The sequence below is a fragment of the Bos indicus genome, chromosome 17 (assembly GCF_029378745.1).
Source record: "Bos indicus isolate NIAB-ARS_2022 breed Sahiwal x Tharparkar chromosome 17, NIAB-ARS_B.indTharparkar_mat_pri_1.0, whole genome shotgun sequence".
In the NCBI taxonomy this organism is placed as follows: domain Eukaryota; kingdom Metazoa; phylum Chordata; class Mammalia; order Artiodactyla; family Bovidae; genus Bos; species Bos indicus.
In genome coordinates, this window is record NC_091776.1 from 10625244 (window position 1) to 10639607 (window position 14364).

The window sequence follows — 14364 nt, forward strand, 5'->3', positions numbered from 1 at the left end:
CGTCCCAACACCTTCCCAGTGAGAAGGAGACTGAAAGCATCTCTCAGCCCTGGGAACAATCCTGCCGTGATGCGTGGTTTCCATCCCCCATCACCGAAACGGGAATAACTGCTGTGAGCCAAATGCTGAGGGTTAGCTGAGTAACCTCACATGAGAATAATTACTTAACAGGACCATGAGAGAAAGCAATGAGATTCCCAGACACAGGAAACGAAAAGTCAGAAGGGGAGGTAGAGTTGGAGAGGGTTCTGAAGCCTTTTCAGACAGCAACTTCCTTATAATAAACAGCAAATTGGGTAATAAATTTATCACTCTGTCATTTAATATGTACATATATCCTTAGGTCAGCTAGTTAGCATAATGAACTTTTACAATCTTCCTGTGTCTCAGCCATGCCAGAAAATCAATCTGTTTCCTGTTCTCTAAAGAGCAAATAAAATGTTTGATGATATGAGTGTTCATTTTGATACTCCAAATCACTTGTAGGTTGAATATTTCAGTCGAAACCACAATTACAACTATGCTGAAGGACTGTGTATTGCACAGAAATCTTGAAACGAGATTCTTTAATTGGTTACACCACTCAAGAGAGACGAAATTAAACAATATAATGCCAGAACCATAGAAAAAGAACTCTTGACCTCTATAGACAAAGGGAAAACGATCCTGTGATAGTGCATGTATTTCTCTCCTAGATTTATGGACTTTGAGCTATCCTGGTTTGCAGGGGAATAGTAGAGATTCAATAAATTCAAAAAGCAAGCCTGTCTTTAGATCTGGAATTGCATGGGAGAAAAACATTCTTATAGAGACAAAATACAGTACATTTTTCTTATTTTGCTCATTCATCAAGTAGTTTTGAAACTGGGCACACTGTTGGATGTGGTGTGAGAAACCGTGATAAATGAGAATGATGGCAGCATGCCTCAGGGGACCTGCAGTCTAGGAGGGGCAGACAGGCAAGGGAATTGACAGAGACAATAGAGTGTGTGTTCTGTGCTCTTACAGGGTTAACAGAGAGTGTCCTAGGAGCCCAGGAGAGAGGCCCTGACCCAGTCTAGGTCAGGCATGCTTGCCACACAAAGAGATGCTGCAGCTGGGATCTGAGGAATACAGTGGAATAAACCAGAGGAGGCATGAGGGAGAATACTTCAGGTAGAAGGATCATCTTGCTTAGCTTGGTTAGCTGGATAAAGAGGAGTAGATGAGAAAGAAGCATGGAGAGATGAGGCCGAGTCAGAGACACCTAACATGACATGATGAGCTGGGGTATGGGGTACCAAACAAGGAGACAGAAAGCTCAGTGAAGGGACACGTTCTCTTTCTGAAAATTTAAGGAATACCTAATTTTATGATTATAGTGCTATTACTGGAATATATGAGAAAGGCCTGTTTTTATCTGCTTGATGATGAGTAAAAGGCAAACATCATGATTATATATGCAGTGGTGGGTAATTTGATCAGCTTGGGGGAGTAGTATGTGTAGACCATAGAGAATATACTGTGCCTTGTTTGTAAATGAAGACTCCCTCTGACAGATTAACATCATCGTCCTTATCATCATCAATATTTTAATTTGAAGGTCTCAGAAAAATCAGATTAGAAGTGTGTTTTGGTGCTCATTTCAGCAGCACATATACTAAAACTGGAACAATACAGTTATTAGCATGGCCCCTGGGCGAGGATGACATGCAAGTCTGTGAAGTGTTCCTATATTTTTTACTTATCTATGAAAGAGAAAGAGACCCACAGACATAGAGGACAGACTTGCGATTGCCAAGGGGGAGGCAGGGTGGGAGAGGAAGGGTTGGGAGTTTGGGATTAGGAGATGCAAACTCTTATCGATAGGATGGATAAACAACAAGGCCCTACTATACAGCACAGGGAACTAGATTCAATATCCGGTGAAAAACCATAATGGGGAAGAAGATGAAAAAGGATATATCTGTATGACTGAATCACTTTGCTGTACAGCAGAAATTAACACAACCTTGTCAATCAACTCTACTTCAGTGGGAAAAAAAGAAGTTAATTTTAATCACATCATTTTGACATGGTTTTGTTAAATCGCATTGAAAAGCACTTATTGCACAGGTTCTATGTTTGAGGCATATGCTTTATATGCTGCGGCAATTTGTGTCCAACACAGATATTGCCCTGGTGATGTGAGGTGTCCGGAAACAACTCTTGTATGGCTGCCCAAACAAGATGGATTCCAGTTGCACAAGATGTCAAAGTCTGTGTGAAGATGGAGATAAACTGGCTTTGTGCGAACGTCTCTGGTTTCCACATTGCTCAGATCCTCTGCCAGAGCAACATATTGGGAACCTTGGCTTTTCATTGCAAAATATCCTTGATAATTTCATACAGAAATTGTATTTGTTTATTTTTCATTGTTGTCCTCAGGAAGAGGTGGTTGCTTGGAGTGGACGCAATTAGTCAACAACTAATTACTGGGTAGGTCCCTGGCTGCCTAGCTTGTTCTCAGAGATCTGCCTTACCCTGCCTGCTACGTGGAGCCGTTACTCACCCACAGTATTGTCTATGACGCCACTGGTTCCATCTCCCCCTGTGATGACATTTCCATGCCAAGTCCCTGGGCTCAGCTGCTTCCCTCTTCCTGTGGCTGCCATTCTCATTCATCCTCTCCATTCTGCTTCCTTCCGACATATATTTCCCCACACTCCTGTTTCTACTTAAGAGGCTGAGGTGCAATGGCTTATGGGCATATCTGTGTGCACCTCTGAGTTAACTGTTATCCTGAAAGCACATGGCATCACCGACTCGATGGAATGGGTTTGCGTAAGCTCTGGGAGTTGGTGATGGACAGGGAAGACTGGCGTGCTGCAGTCCATGGGGTCACAAAGAGTCGGACACGACTGAGCGACTGAACTGAGAGCACATGATACCAAGCTTTGGCCCACCCATGCACCAACATCACTTTTAGGGTTTCCACTCTATTCAAGTTTAAAACCTCTCTCCCTAAAGTTGGCATAAATGACTCATTAAAAAAATATATATAATTATTAGATTCTATACTTCTAATCTACATTGTCATTGAGTCTTTAGGGGGTATTTTTGGATTCGAAACACAGATACAATGCTTTGTTTTGTCATTGTAATGAATGTAAATATTTTATATACAGATTGATCTATTTTGCTACGTTTTTGCCTTCCTTGAAAAATCAGGATATCAGATAGTGTAATTCTTGACAGATTGAATCCATCATCAGTTTGGTTATAAGTGTGACTATTTGAAAGGGTCTACTAACTCCTTTTCTCTCCTCTCTCCTATTTTTGTCAGTCTCCTCATGAAGCTAATGATACATTTTTTTTTTTTTGTACAATTCAAAATTAGGGTAATCCCTTGATAAATAATAGCATTTCTTCAACACTGCCATTTGAAAGGCAACAAGGTAATTGGCATTTATTTGCATCCTTTGGTTCCTTCTACTTTATAGTTTATTGTCTCAGTCTGATTTTTACTATCAGGTAATGTGTGTGTGTGTGTGTGTGTACTCACACGAGTGTAAACAAGGCCAGAGGAATTTCTCTTCACTTTTTGGGTTATTTCTTCTCCATGCAATGTATATAACTTAAGACCTAATTCATTTTTAAGTTCAGGATTTGTACATGCTTCAGCAGAGGCAATTCGGTGACTATATCCAGCCTCAGGGCGGAGAACGTTACTTAGGGGGAGTGAGGCATTCGGACAAGAGCTGCACATGCGTGTTAGGAGGAAGAAGCAGGAACTCTTGGGGGTGTCCGAGCAGAGAAGCACGTGATAAGCGTAAGCAACATCCATTACAGCCTGGAGGAAGAAATCCTGACACAACAGACATCAACAAGGAAACCTGGAAATTCAGATGTGTAGTGAACGCCTGTTCCATGCCCACAGAGCATCCCAAGCCACCCAACACCAGCTGCATGGGATGATGACTGAACAGAAACAGCCTAGTTGTCTGAGGCTGGCTGCACTGCACTTCCAGTACATCAATACATGGAACAGTTTCAGTGCAAGGTCTTTCAAAGTGAAAGAAAGATAACAAAATGCGAATAGAAAGAACACTTTGTCATGCACTCTCCTTTTTATTGTAATAGTCTAATCAGCAGGTCCAGCTTGCCGCCTGTTCACTGCTTTCACTTATTCTGATTCTAACCCAACTCAATGCAATGTTTGCCCTCTGGAGACACCTTAGAACTGAGTCTGAAAAGCAACTGGTGGAACTCTTAAACACAATGACCTGTGAGATTTGAAAACTTATCTTTCTTTGAAGAACAGGCACGTCCTTTCAACCATTCTTCTTTCAACCTAATTCTAATAGCAGGGGAGATAAAGAAGCTTCATGCATCCCTTTAACAGAATGTTCTTCAAGTCTGTGCACTTTTCACTGGTTTGTAAACATAATGGTACAGTGAGATTGGATGGCTACTATTTTGCCCTGAAATACAGAGACAGCTCGCATGGTCAGAGGAATCCATAGGTCTGATGTGTGAGGCTTCAAGGCATCAGACTCTTACAGCAAGAGGCAGCTTGCTTAGAAGGAATTCTCTTGACTCTCTCAGGCAGAAGTCAGAGAAACAGTAACATCTTATGGTTTCCTAGCCTAGACAAGAGGACTGCCAGGAGGAAGTATAACTCTTGAATATTGTGAGACTTTTATGCTCACTCCAGGGCTTTTCTCTTTTCCCCTGAAAGAAGACTGAAATGACTAAAGAGTAATTTTTTTTTTTTTTAACCCCAAAGATTTACTTGGTAAAATAACTGTTGGTTAAATGACTCATTACATGAGTTTTAGAAAAGCAGGAATTATACAAAAGTACTCCCACAACAAAGAAACACATCAAACTGTCCACACTGTTGAAAACAGCAGTATAAAGTACTGGATTCCCAAGATGGAAGACTTATAAGGTCAAATAAGGAAGTGCTAGTTTTCACGCATTGCTGTATGAATGTAAAACAAAGCTTTATTTGAATTTTCACCAAATTTGGAGATATTCCATGTGATCTGACTTAAAATGTTATTATGGACTAGAAATGAAGTTTAGTCTGGTGAATGGCAGGGAGCACCTCCAAGAGATAAGTCTCCTTCTCAGCAGATACTGATGTGCCTATTAATTCAGAGACAGTTCTGTTGTTTTCCTGAGCCATATGGGTTGGTTAACTAGCTGTATAAATGTGAATAATCAACATTTATTTAATAATCCACACCATGATTGTGAATAAGTCATGTCAACATTTTTTAATCTCTTACTAAAGAGATGTCTTGAGGAAGCTAGGTTGAGTACATGTACTATTTCACAAAGAGAAAATAAAAAACTTTTGAAAAGAAAAAAAATTAAGTTCTGTAGCATATGCTAAATAGTTTAAATTATTTACACGTTTGCCTCCTATTTACAATTTTGCCTCCTAATCTGGTTCTGAAATTCTGCTTTAAGTTCAAATAGAAAACACATGTGTTCATGGCCTTCTGTGGAAAGAGATGGTACGTGATTTTTAACTTTTTGTTGTCTAATTCCCCCAATTCGGCAAACAGTGTAACGGAATAATTGTGAGATGATTTATTTCCTTGTAATGTTCAAAGTTTTCATGAGTGTTTTCATCTTTGTTGTCAGACCACTGCTTTTTCTAGTAGATAGTGTCATTTCACCACGGTTGGAGTCTATCTACTTAAAACCGAGAGGCTATTATTTCTCATAGAACTAATCATGTCTGTAACTGACAAAACTTTCCACTTTGTCATATTTCAGAGTATTCTTGCTCAGAATAGTTTTGTTTCTTCAGATAATACATAGAAGAAAAAAAAAAAAAAGAAGGCTGAGGAACGTGCTTTCCCTGGGCTAGGAATAAAGACATTCCAAAACATCTGGCAAAGATCACGAAATTTCATTTGAATTTTAGCTCATTTGAATTCTTGCAGCAGTTTTCCCCTCACAACCACTAAACCAAATATGGAATGACTAATTCCTTTTGGCTGTAGTTGTTTTGGTACTAACTAGTCCCGAGAGCGAGGTGATCACACCAAAAATGGGTGAGTTATCATTTTCTCCTACCCAGGCACTAACTTGGGTCCTGCTGCCTAGCTCTGGACAGTGGGAGCACGCAGGCACACAGTGGGTGCTCGATAAATGTAAGCCGAAACCAGGAAGGAGGCAGCAGTAAACCGATGCCTGTTTTAAATGGTTTTAGCAACACTGCTCAGCGTGGTCGCCACTGGCTTACCATCACGTGCACCCTGTTATCTCTAAGTCACCCAGATAACTGCAGAAGCCAGCATGACCTTTGACTTTAATCAGCCAGTCAAAATAAAACAAGCCCTCTCATTTCAAGTCACACTGTGGCTATCTGGCTCCCAGACAGCATCACGCTGAAAAGGTAAGTAAAACTGAAGATATATTTATATTAAATACTTGTTGGGCTCAGTAGGTCTCACCCCAGAAATGGAATCTCAAAAACATCCACTGTTCTTTTCCCATATTGCCCATCCACTCAGCCAGCTTAGGACTGGTATGAGAACCCCATTCATGGAAGACCATAACTTTGAAGAGTCATCCCTGAGATACTCTGTAAGTCAGGAAATCAGTGTCACATTGAAGAAATAATAAGAATTATAAATGTCACCCAGTTTCAAGACAGCAGAAATGGCTCTCAGTAAAAGCACAGACTGAAATTCCAAAGGACAGAAAGGTCTGTAGCACCTCTCTCAACTGCGGAACCAGAGCATGCATTCCAACCTGCAAACGCACGTGTGGTGATTTCCTACCTTAAATACATTGATAGGGAGATCAATGACCACATAGATAAGGTCTCCCAGGGCAAGGCTGGCTATCAGCGCGTTGGGGCCATTCCTCATGCACTTGTTCTGGTAAATGATCCTGAGCAGGGTTGCATTCCCCACCATTCCCACGATGAAAATAGTACATGATATCACAGTGTTAATGTATTTGAAAGCTGAAGTAATCTTAGTCTGTTGTGGGCAATAGTTGTGCATTGAGCCATTGCTGGGGAGGGCCAAATTCGTGGGTTGATGTGTGGTGACCACGAAGCTGAGTTCTGTCCCATGGAAAGTGGCGACACTGTCCACATGGATGCTTAGGTTTGTGCTGTAGCTTTCAGGGTTATCACTGATGACACCTCCAACCAGAGCCACCCAGAAGGACAACCTGAGCCAAAAGGTTTCCATCTCGATGCAAATTTCAGGAAATGTCACTTAATCTGTTGATTTGACACCCTCTTTTTTTTTTTTTTCTCCACCTGGAAAAAGAAAAGAGAAAAAATGATTTTGGTTACAAATCCAGCTGCCAGTAAGATTGCAGTCGATAATTTACTGCTTCAATTAAAAAGCAGGATTTATTTGGTAAGTAGATAACAACTGTGTCAGGTTACCCCATGGCGGAACAAAAGCAGACAAGCTCAGAGCTATTAGGGCAAGTTATATCTCTGTATCTTTGCCTCTGCCTCTGTCTCTCTCACCTTTCTCCATGGCTATACCTACATCTGGGGCTTCCTGGGTGGCTCAGTGGTAAAGAGTCCGCCTGCAATATAGAAGATGCAGGAGATGCCTCAGGTTCAATCCCTGGGTTGGGAAGATCCCCTGGAGGAGGCATGGCAAATCACTCCAGTATTCTTGCCCGGGAAGTCCCATGGATAGAGGAGCCTGGAGGGCTACAGTCCATAGGGTCGCACAGAGTCGGACTGAAGCAACTGAACACGCGTGCACACATCTACATCTAGATTATAATATGAATGAGGACTTGACAGTTTTTCCTTTAAGTAGTGCAGAAGTTACTTTCTTTTCTCCCTTACACTTAGGCTGATAGCCTGAAGTACAGAAAATCTTCAAGAGTTGAGATAACAATATTTTATTTACTAATGGAAAAGATATTACATACTGAGTGAAAGTCATGTAGTAGTAAGGCATAAAATCACCAAATTTTATAATTAACAATCTAGTATTTCAACATGTGTGCTGTTAACATGTGTGTTTATTTCTATGATGAAGATAGAAATAAAATGCACGTGTGTGTTTAATAAAATAGAGATAAAATGCAGCTCAGATGCTCTTAAGTATTATGTTCACTGAAAATCAGAACTGTGATTAAACCATCAATACATTTAACAATCTTAGTCAATTAAAAATAAGATAGTTGATAAAGACAGAATATTTATTTTACTAAAAACCTGGATGAATAACGTGTACAATCTACATCTTTTTGGAGGGGTGGGCATTGCACAGCATGTGGGATCTTAGTTCCCTGACCAGGGATTGAATACATGCCCCCTGCTTTGGAAGCCTGGAGTCTTAACCACAGGAAGTCTTAACCTTCAGGGAAGTCCAATCTACATCCTCTGACAGGAGTTTTTTGCTCTTCCATTTGTCAGAAATTACTATAAGAATATTTGTCAATGAGTAGCACTAGGAGGAATGGACTTTCCCAGACCAGGTGTACTATTTGATTTTCCAAATATCCTTTATACATTCTTTAAACATCTTTTATAGCTACATTGATTCTGACCAGCCATTCACCACATTGAGCACTTCACACGTGTGATGTCATCTCATCCATACAATGACCATGAGAACTATGTATCTGTTTCCATTATAAACACAGGGAAACAGGCTCAGGAAGGTCAAGTAGCTTGTCAAGACCGTAGTTGATGTGGCCCTTCCATGACACCAAGGCAGGTGAGTCTGCCTTTGAGTATGAGCTCCTAACTGCTAGACTGTACACTCACTTAGCACTTAAAATGTTCAACAATGTTTCAAGCATTCTGAAGAAGCAACAGGCATTGCAGGGTGCTTAGATATGATTTCAAAAGACCATTTCATTGTTTTGTTTTAGTCACTGGCAGAGAGCAAGTGGTCCTTCTTGTTCAGGAAGTCTAGATTTCTACTTCAACGCTTAAAGAAAAGATGCTGGGAAAATGAGGGAGGTTGGTGATTACACAACAAACATATATAAAAATGGCTCTTCCCATTTTTATCTTTTGGATATTTTCTGTGAGTTTTTGTGAATCTTTCATTTACGATATAGTGTGTACATATGATGAATACACCCAGGTCACAATTTAAGTTTTAAGAATTGTGTCCTTTTGAGTCTATCCATCATTGATATCAACCATTTTTAGGAGTTTGACAGTTATCTTGGTTATTAATAAAGCTTAGGGCTTAGTCAATACATGAAGAAATAAGATTTATTCAAAATGTACATAAGGTCTAAAGTAAATGTAAGGTGCAATACTGTATACTTTTGCCTTCCCCAGAGATTTTTTCCTTAGGAACCTGAATTAATAATAACATTTGGGACTTCCCTGGTGGTCCAGTGGTTAAGACACTGTGATTTCACTGCAGGGAGCACGGGTTCCATCCCTGGTCAGGAAACTATGCCACGAGGCCAAAAAAAAGTTTACGTACTATGGTAATCTATTATACACCTATTTGTTATCTGAATTGAGCTTTACAACTCTAGGTAGGCAGGGAGAATATCGTGAGGAAACAGCCTTGAAGAAGTTACATTTTTGTGACCAAGAAGTGGTAGGACAGGTATAACCCTTCACTCTAATTAATCATAGGACTTGACTCAGTCTGATTAAATGATTCAGATATCAATTTTTCTAAGCTACGAGCATACTGGGCATACGGTTCTGCCTAGACAATTTTAATTATTGGATTGGCCAAAAAGTTTATTTGGGTTTTTTGTATCAGCTTATGGAAAAGCCCAAATGAACTTTTTGACCAAGTCAAATAGTATGCAGCTTTTTTTTTTCCCCCTTGTGTATTACAGTTTGGAGTATCTGACAAAATATTGATAGACCTATGAAACGCCGCTATTTCAGTTACACAGTGGTGATCAGGACTCCACTCCACACCGCTCCAAGAATAAAGCACATCGTCACCCTCCTCTTCAGATCAGAGATGGAAGAAAGGAAATTCTTCAATATCTTATGCTATTTAATGACTAATGCCTTCCAGTTTCCCAATGGGAATGAACCTTAATGAGTTTTCTTCGAAGTAAGAGACAAGAAGGCCTTTCTCAGAAATGGAATGGCTCTTTGCCCATCATAGTCTGCTAGGAGGATATTTTGTGAACGGACCTGGCTAGGTGGTTCACAAAAGTAGCACTACTGTTTGAATATCAGCACTTTGGTTCACTTGGTGAGCTGATTACGGCAAGAGTTGAGTCTTATCAAAGCTGTGGGTTCTTATCAAAGTGTGAGCCGGCTACCATGAAAACCACTTGCCTCCCTCCTCCAACACTGACACCACCATTTCTGAAGTCATCTCTCTCAGCCCTGTCTGTACACACACGGAGCTGCAGAACTAAGGCATACTTGGCAAAGGCATGAAGCTGCCATATGATCATTGGGTTAAAGACACAAAACCAAAGGGAAAAAGCCCTCTGAACTGCGTGTTCCTCCAAGGATGAGTCTTAGCTCATCTCCATGGAACTAGTCACCCTGGCTTCAGATCATCACTCATCATCAGTCATAGCTCTGGTGAAGCCTCTCAGGTTCAGACCTGAGGAACCTGGTTTACAGATTCAGCATTCTTCATATTTGGGGTCTAAGGATCTGCTGGAGTTCCAAAGCTATTATGAAGCAAGAGGACTCTATCCTGATGCTTAAACCTTTTCACATCTGGGGACTCTCCGGATCAAAGTTCACCAAATTCGTGATTTGGAAATTCCAACCTTACCCACATGGCATGAGTTTAGAGCAGGTAATTTACATGAAATGATTGCCAAGGTATTTCTCAATTAGTTAACACAAAACGGAGGGTGGGGGCGAGGGAGCCATAAATAATCTACAAGAGACAAAAACAAAAACCACACAGATGATCTAGGAACTTTTAAATAAGTTTCCCCCCCAACTTTGGTGGGTTTTGCTCACTGAGCAAGAAATTAGTAACTCTCTTGACTGACAACGCCTGTCTTTAATATGCCTCCCAGCCCACCCCCTCTGCCGCCAAGTACCCGGAACGCCATTAGGACGGCGTAAACAGAGGCTGATTAGGTGGGAACGGCCCTTGTTTTCCGCACGTGAAGGGCGACAAGTGTCCTTTAAAGGAGGACACAGAACAAAACGCCCAGACCTCCACAGGCAGGTTTCCAAAGTAGCTGCCCTGGGGGTTCTCCAAAAACATCTTTCCCAAACACGTCCGCCCCTCACACCCGGTGCCCTTGGCTACCCTCGGCACGTCCCGGGCGTGCGGGAGCAGCGGGCTGCGGGGCAAACTTCACAAGCGGGCTTTGAAGCCAGCGACACGGGCGTGATGGTCCACAAAGTTCTCCCACGCCTGGAAAAGGGAGACCCAGGTTTTCTTTTGACGAAAACTCCGCCGCCCGCCTGGGAAGGCTGAGGGGTTTGGATCAGTTTCCCAAACCCCAAACTTTCCCGGGCGTGCACCCGCCCAGGAAGGCGCCCGCGCAGCCACGCGCCCCCGCGGGCAGGTGATGCCAGCCCCGGTGCAAGAGGTGCCGGCGCCGGGCGACAACGCTCGGAGGTCCCCTCTCCTCCCTACGCAGGGACCCATCAGTGTCTCCCCCACCCGACTCTGGACCCGGAGAGGAAAGAGTTGCACCGACCGTGGAGCTCCGCGGGCTCAGACTGCTGCCCGGTCTGTGTGCGGCGCCCGGGCAAGTTGAAGCCGAGCCGGCGAAGGTGAATGGCGAATGTCCCGGGATCCGGCGCGGCGGCGGCCCGGGTTGCACCGTTGCCTCCGCTTCGGAAAACTTCCTGGGCACGGCTTCTCTGGGGAGGTCCTCCCCGAGCCGCCAGGCTTCAGCCACCGAGGGGGGATGGAGCTTCTCCACCTCTGGTCCGCAATCTCCAGACCAAAGGGCTGGCTGTGCGCGCGCGCGAGGGTTCTCAAGAAAAAGAAAACTCCGAAGGAACGCGCCTCGCGTCTGTGCTCCCCTTCTCCTCCCAAAGCTCCCAGATCTACTCCACTCTGGGGCGGCGAGAATGTCCCAGCCTTCCAGCCCTCCAGGGATGCAGCCACTATAAGGCACTAGGCGGCCGCCCCCTCCCAGGCCCTGAAGGGCAGGAGTCTTTTTAACTATTTCCTTCCTGAAATGAAAGTGGTGGTGGTGCGGGGGCGGTCGTTGAGGAGGAGGGTAGTTTAACAAACGAGGCCCAGAACTAAGGAAGGGCTTGCTGAGAAACCTTTCCCTCCCCAGTGGCAGGCAGATTTGATCTGCACGGAGCAGCTGCAGAGAGTCAGGGTCCGGAACCAGCGGTTTATGCTCTGCGTTCCCTGCCCCTTTGCTTGGCTTCTAAGCTCCCTCTTAAGTTTATAGCAAGTTCAAGTGCTGGGAAAGATTGAAGGCAAAAGGAGAAGGGGGCAGCAGAGGATGAGATGGTTAGGTTGCATCACCCATTCAGTGGACATGAATTTGAGCAAACTCCAAGAGATAGTGAAGGACAGGGAACCGTGGTGTGCTGCAGTCCACGGGTGGCAAAGAGTTCAGCAGAACTTTGCAACTGAACAGCAGCAACAAGGAGCCCGTGTGCACAGCAGCTGACTGTTTCAAGGACGTTTTGCGTCTATGTTGTCCCTTGAAGGCTATATACTACTGGCTCAGGGTAAAATAGGAGCTCCTGAAGAGACTGTGGAAGGGTCCAGTGGGCGGCTCTGAGAAACCTATGATTCCTCAAGAAATCCAATCAGGGAGGGTGCAGATGGGTTTCAACGGTTTTATCTTAAATGGGAATATGGGAGAGGAGATGAGGCAGATGAGGAAAATAAATCAAAACTCCTTAAAAAGGAAACCTTATACTCTCTTGATGGGCATGTAAATTGGTGCAGCCACTATGGAACACAGTAGGGAGATTTCTTGAAAAACTAAAAATAGAGCTACCATATGAGCCAGCAATTCCACTCCTAGGTATATCTCTGAAGAAAACTGAAAACACTAATTCAAAAAGATACATGTACCCCAGTGCATTATTTATAATCACCAAAATTTGGAAGCACCCCAAGTATGCATCAATAGATGAATGGATAAAGAAGTTGTTGTTGTTCAGTCACTCAGTCATGTTTGACTCTTTGTGAGCCCATGGACTGCAGCACACCAGGATCCCCTGTCCTTTACCATCTCCCAGAGCTTGCTCAAACTCATGTCTATCGAGTCGGTGATGCCATCCAACCATCTTGTCCTCTGTCATCCCCTTCTCCTCCTGACTTCAATCTTTCCTGGCATCAGGCTCTTTTCTAATGAGTCAGCTCTTCGCATCAGGTGGCCAAAGTACTGGAGCTTCAGCTTCAGCATCAGTCCTTCTAATGAATATTCAGGACTGATTTCCTTTAGGATTGACTGGTTGGATCTCCTTGCAGACCAAGGGACTCTCAAGAGTCTTCTCCAACACCACAGTTCAAACACATCAGTTCTTCGGCTCTCAGTCTTCTTTATGTTCCAACTCTCACATTCATACATGACTACTGGAAAAACCATACCTTTGACTAGATGGACCTTTGTTGGCAAAGTAATGTCTCTGCTTTTTAATAAAGTACATATATATATATATTATGGAATACTACTAAGCCATAAAAAACCCCAAATTTTGCCATTTGCAACATGGATGGATTCAAAGGATATTATGTTTAGTGAAATAAGGCAGAGAAAGACAAGTACTGTATGTGATCACTTACATGTGGGATCTAAAGAATAAAACAAACTAATAAATATAAGAAGGAAATGACAAGCCACTCCAGTAATCTTGCCTGGAAAATTCCATGGACAGAAGAGCCTGGTAGGCTATAATCCATGGTATCACAAAGAGCCAGACATGACTGAGTGACTAAACAACAATAAATATAACAAAAAGAAACCACACAGATATAGAAAATGAATTAGTGGTTACCAGTGGGGAGAGAGAGGGAAGAGATAAAACAGGAGTTGGGGATTAAGAAGGATAAGTTGCTATGTATAAAATAATCTACAAAGATATGTAGCACAGGGAATATAGGTAATATAATAACTTTAAATGGAGTATAATCTGTAAAAATTGTGAATCACTGCGTTATATACTTGTAACTTACGTAATATTGTAAGTCAACTACACCTTGCTAAAAATCATGAGAGAATATTTAATAATCTGATTGTTTAATATCAAGTAAATTATCAAAATAAAACATTCTATGGAAAAAAATTAATCAAGGGCTCCTTAGGGAAGACCTCACCTGGGAATCCTTCAGTGTACTGTTGGTGTAAGGCATGTTGTGGAAATGTGAGTTTGGAGCACAGGTCACATTATATTCCAGACTGTTCTGATTATCAGCTGCAGCTAAAGAAAAATCACCCTAAAATGGTAGTGGTTTAAAACAACATACCTTACTCATCAATCTGCAATTTGGGCAGGGT

At 42.6% G+C, this 14364-nt stretch overlaps 1 protein-coding gene and 1 non-coding gene across 3 annotated transcripts in view; one reads left to right on the forward strand and one right to left on the reverse strand.

Moving 5' to 3' along the window:
• Nucleotides 1–12263, reverse strand: part of EDNRA (endothelin receptor type A) — a 74280-nt gene extending 62017 nt beyond the window's left edge. Inside the window, exons 1-2 of one of the 2 annotated variants that reach the window (XM_019977907.2) lie at nucleotides 11587–12263; nucleotides 6765–7255 (exon numbers count right to left, since the gene is read on the reverse strand). In XM_019977907.2, the coding sequence (XP_019833466.1) occupies nucleotides 6765–7184 (420 nt within the window). In that variant the 5' untranslated portion in view covers nucleotides 7185–7255; nucleotides 11587–12263. Of the gene's footprint in view, nucleotides 1–6764; nucleotides 7256–11582 lie in introns of both variants that reach the window. The other variant, XM_070769023.1, reaches the window with a different exon arrangement.
• LOC139176898 (U6 spliceosomal RNA) lies at nucleotides 1616–1719 on the forward strand. Its single transcript, XR_011561367.1, has one exon. It is a non-coding gene; the product is annotated as a U6 spliceosomal RNA (small nuclear RNA).
• Nucleotides 12264–14364: the final 2101 nt, after the last annotated feature.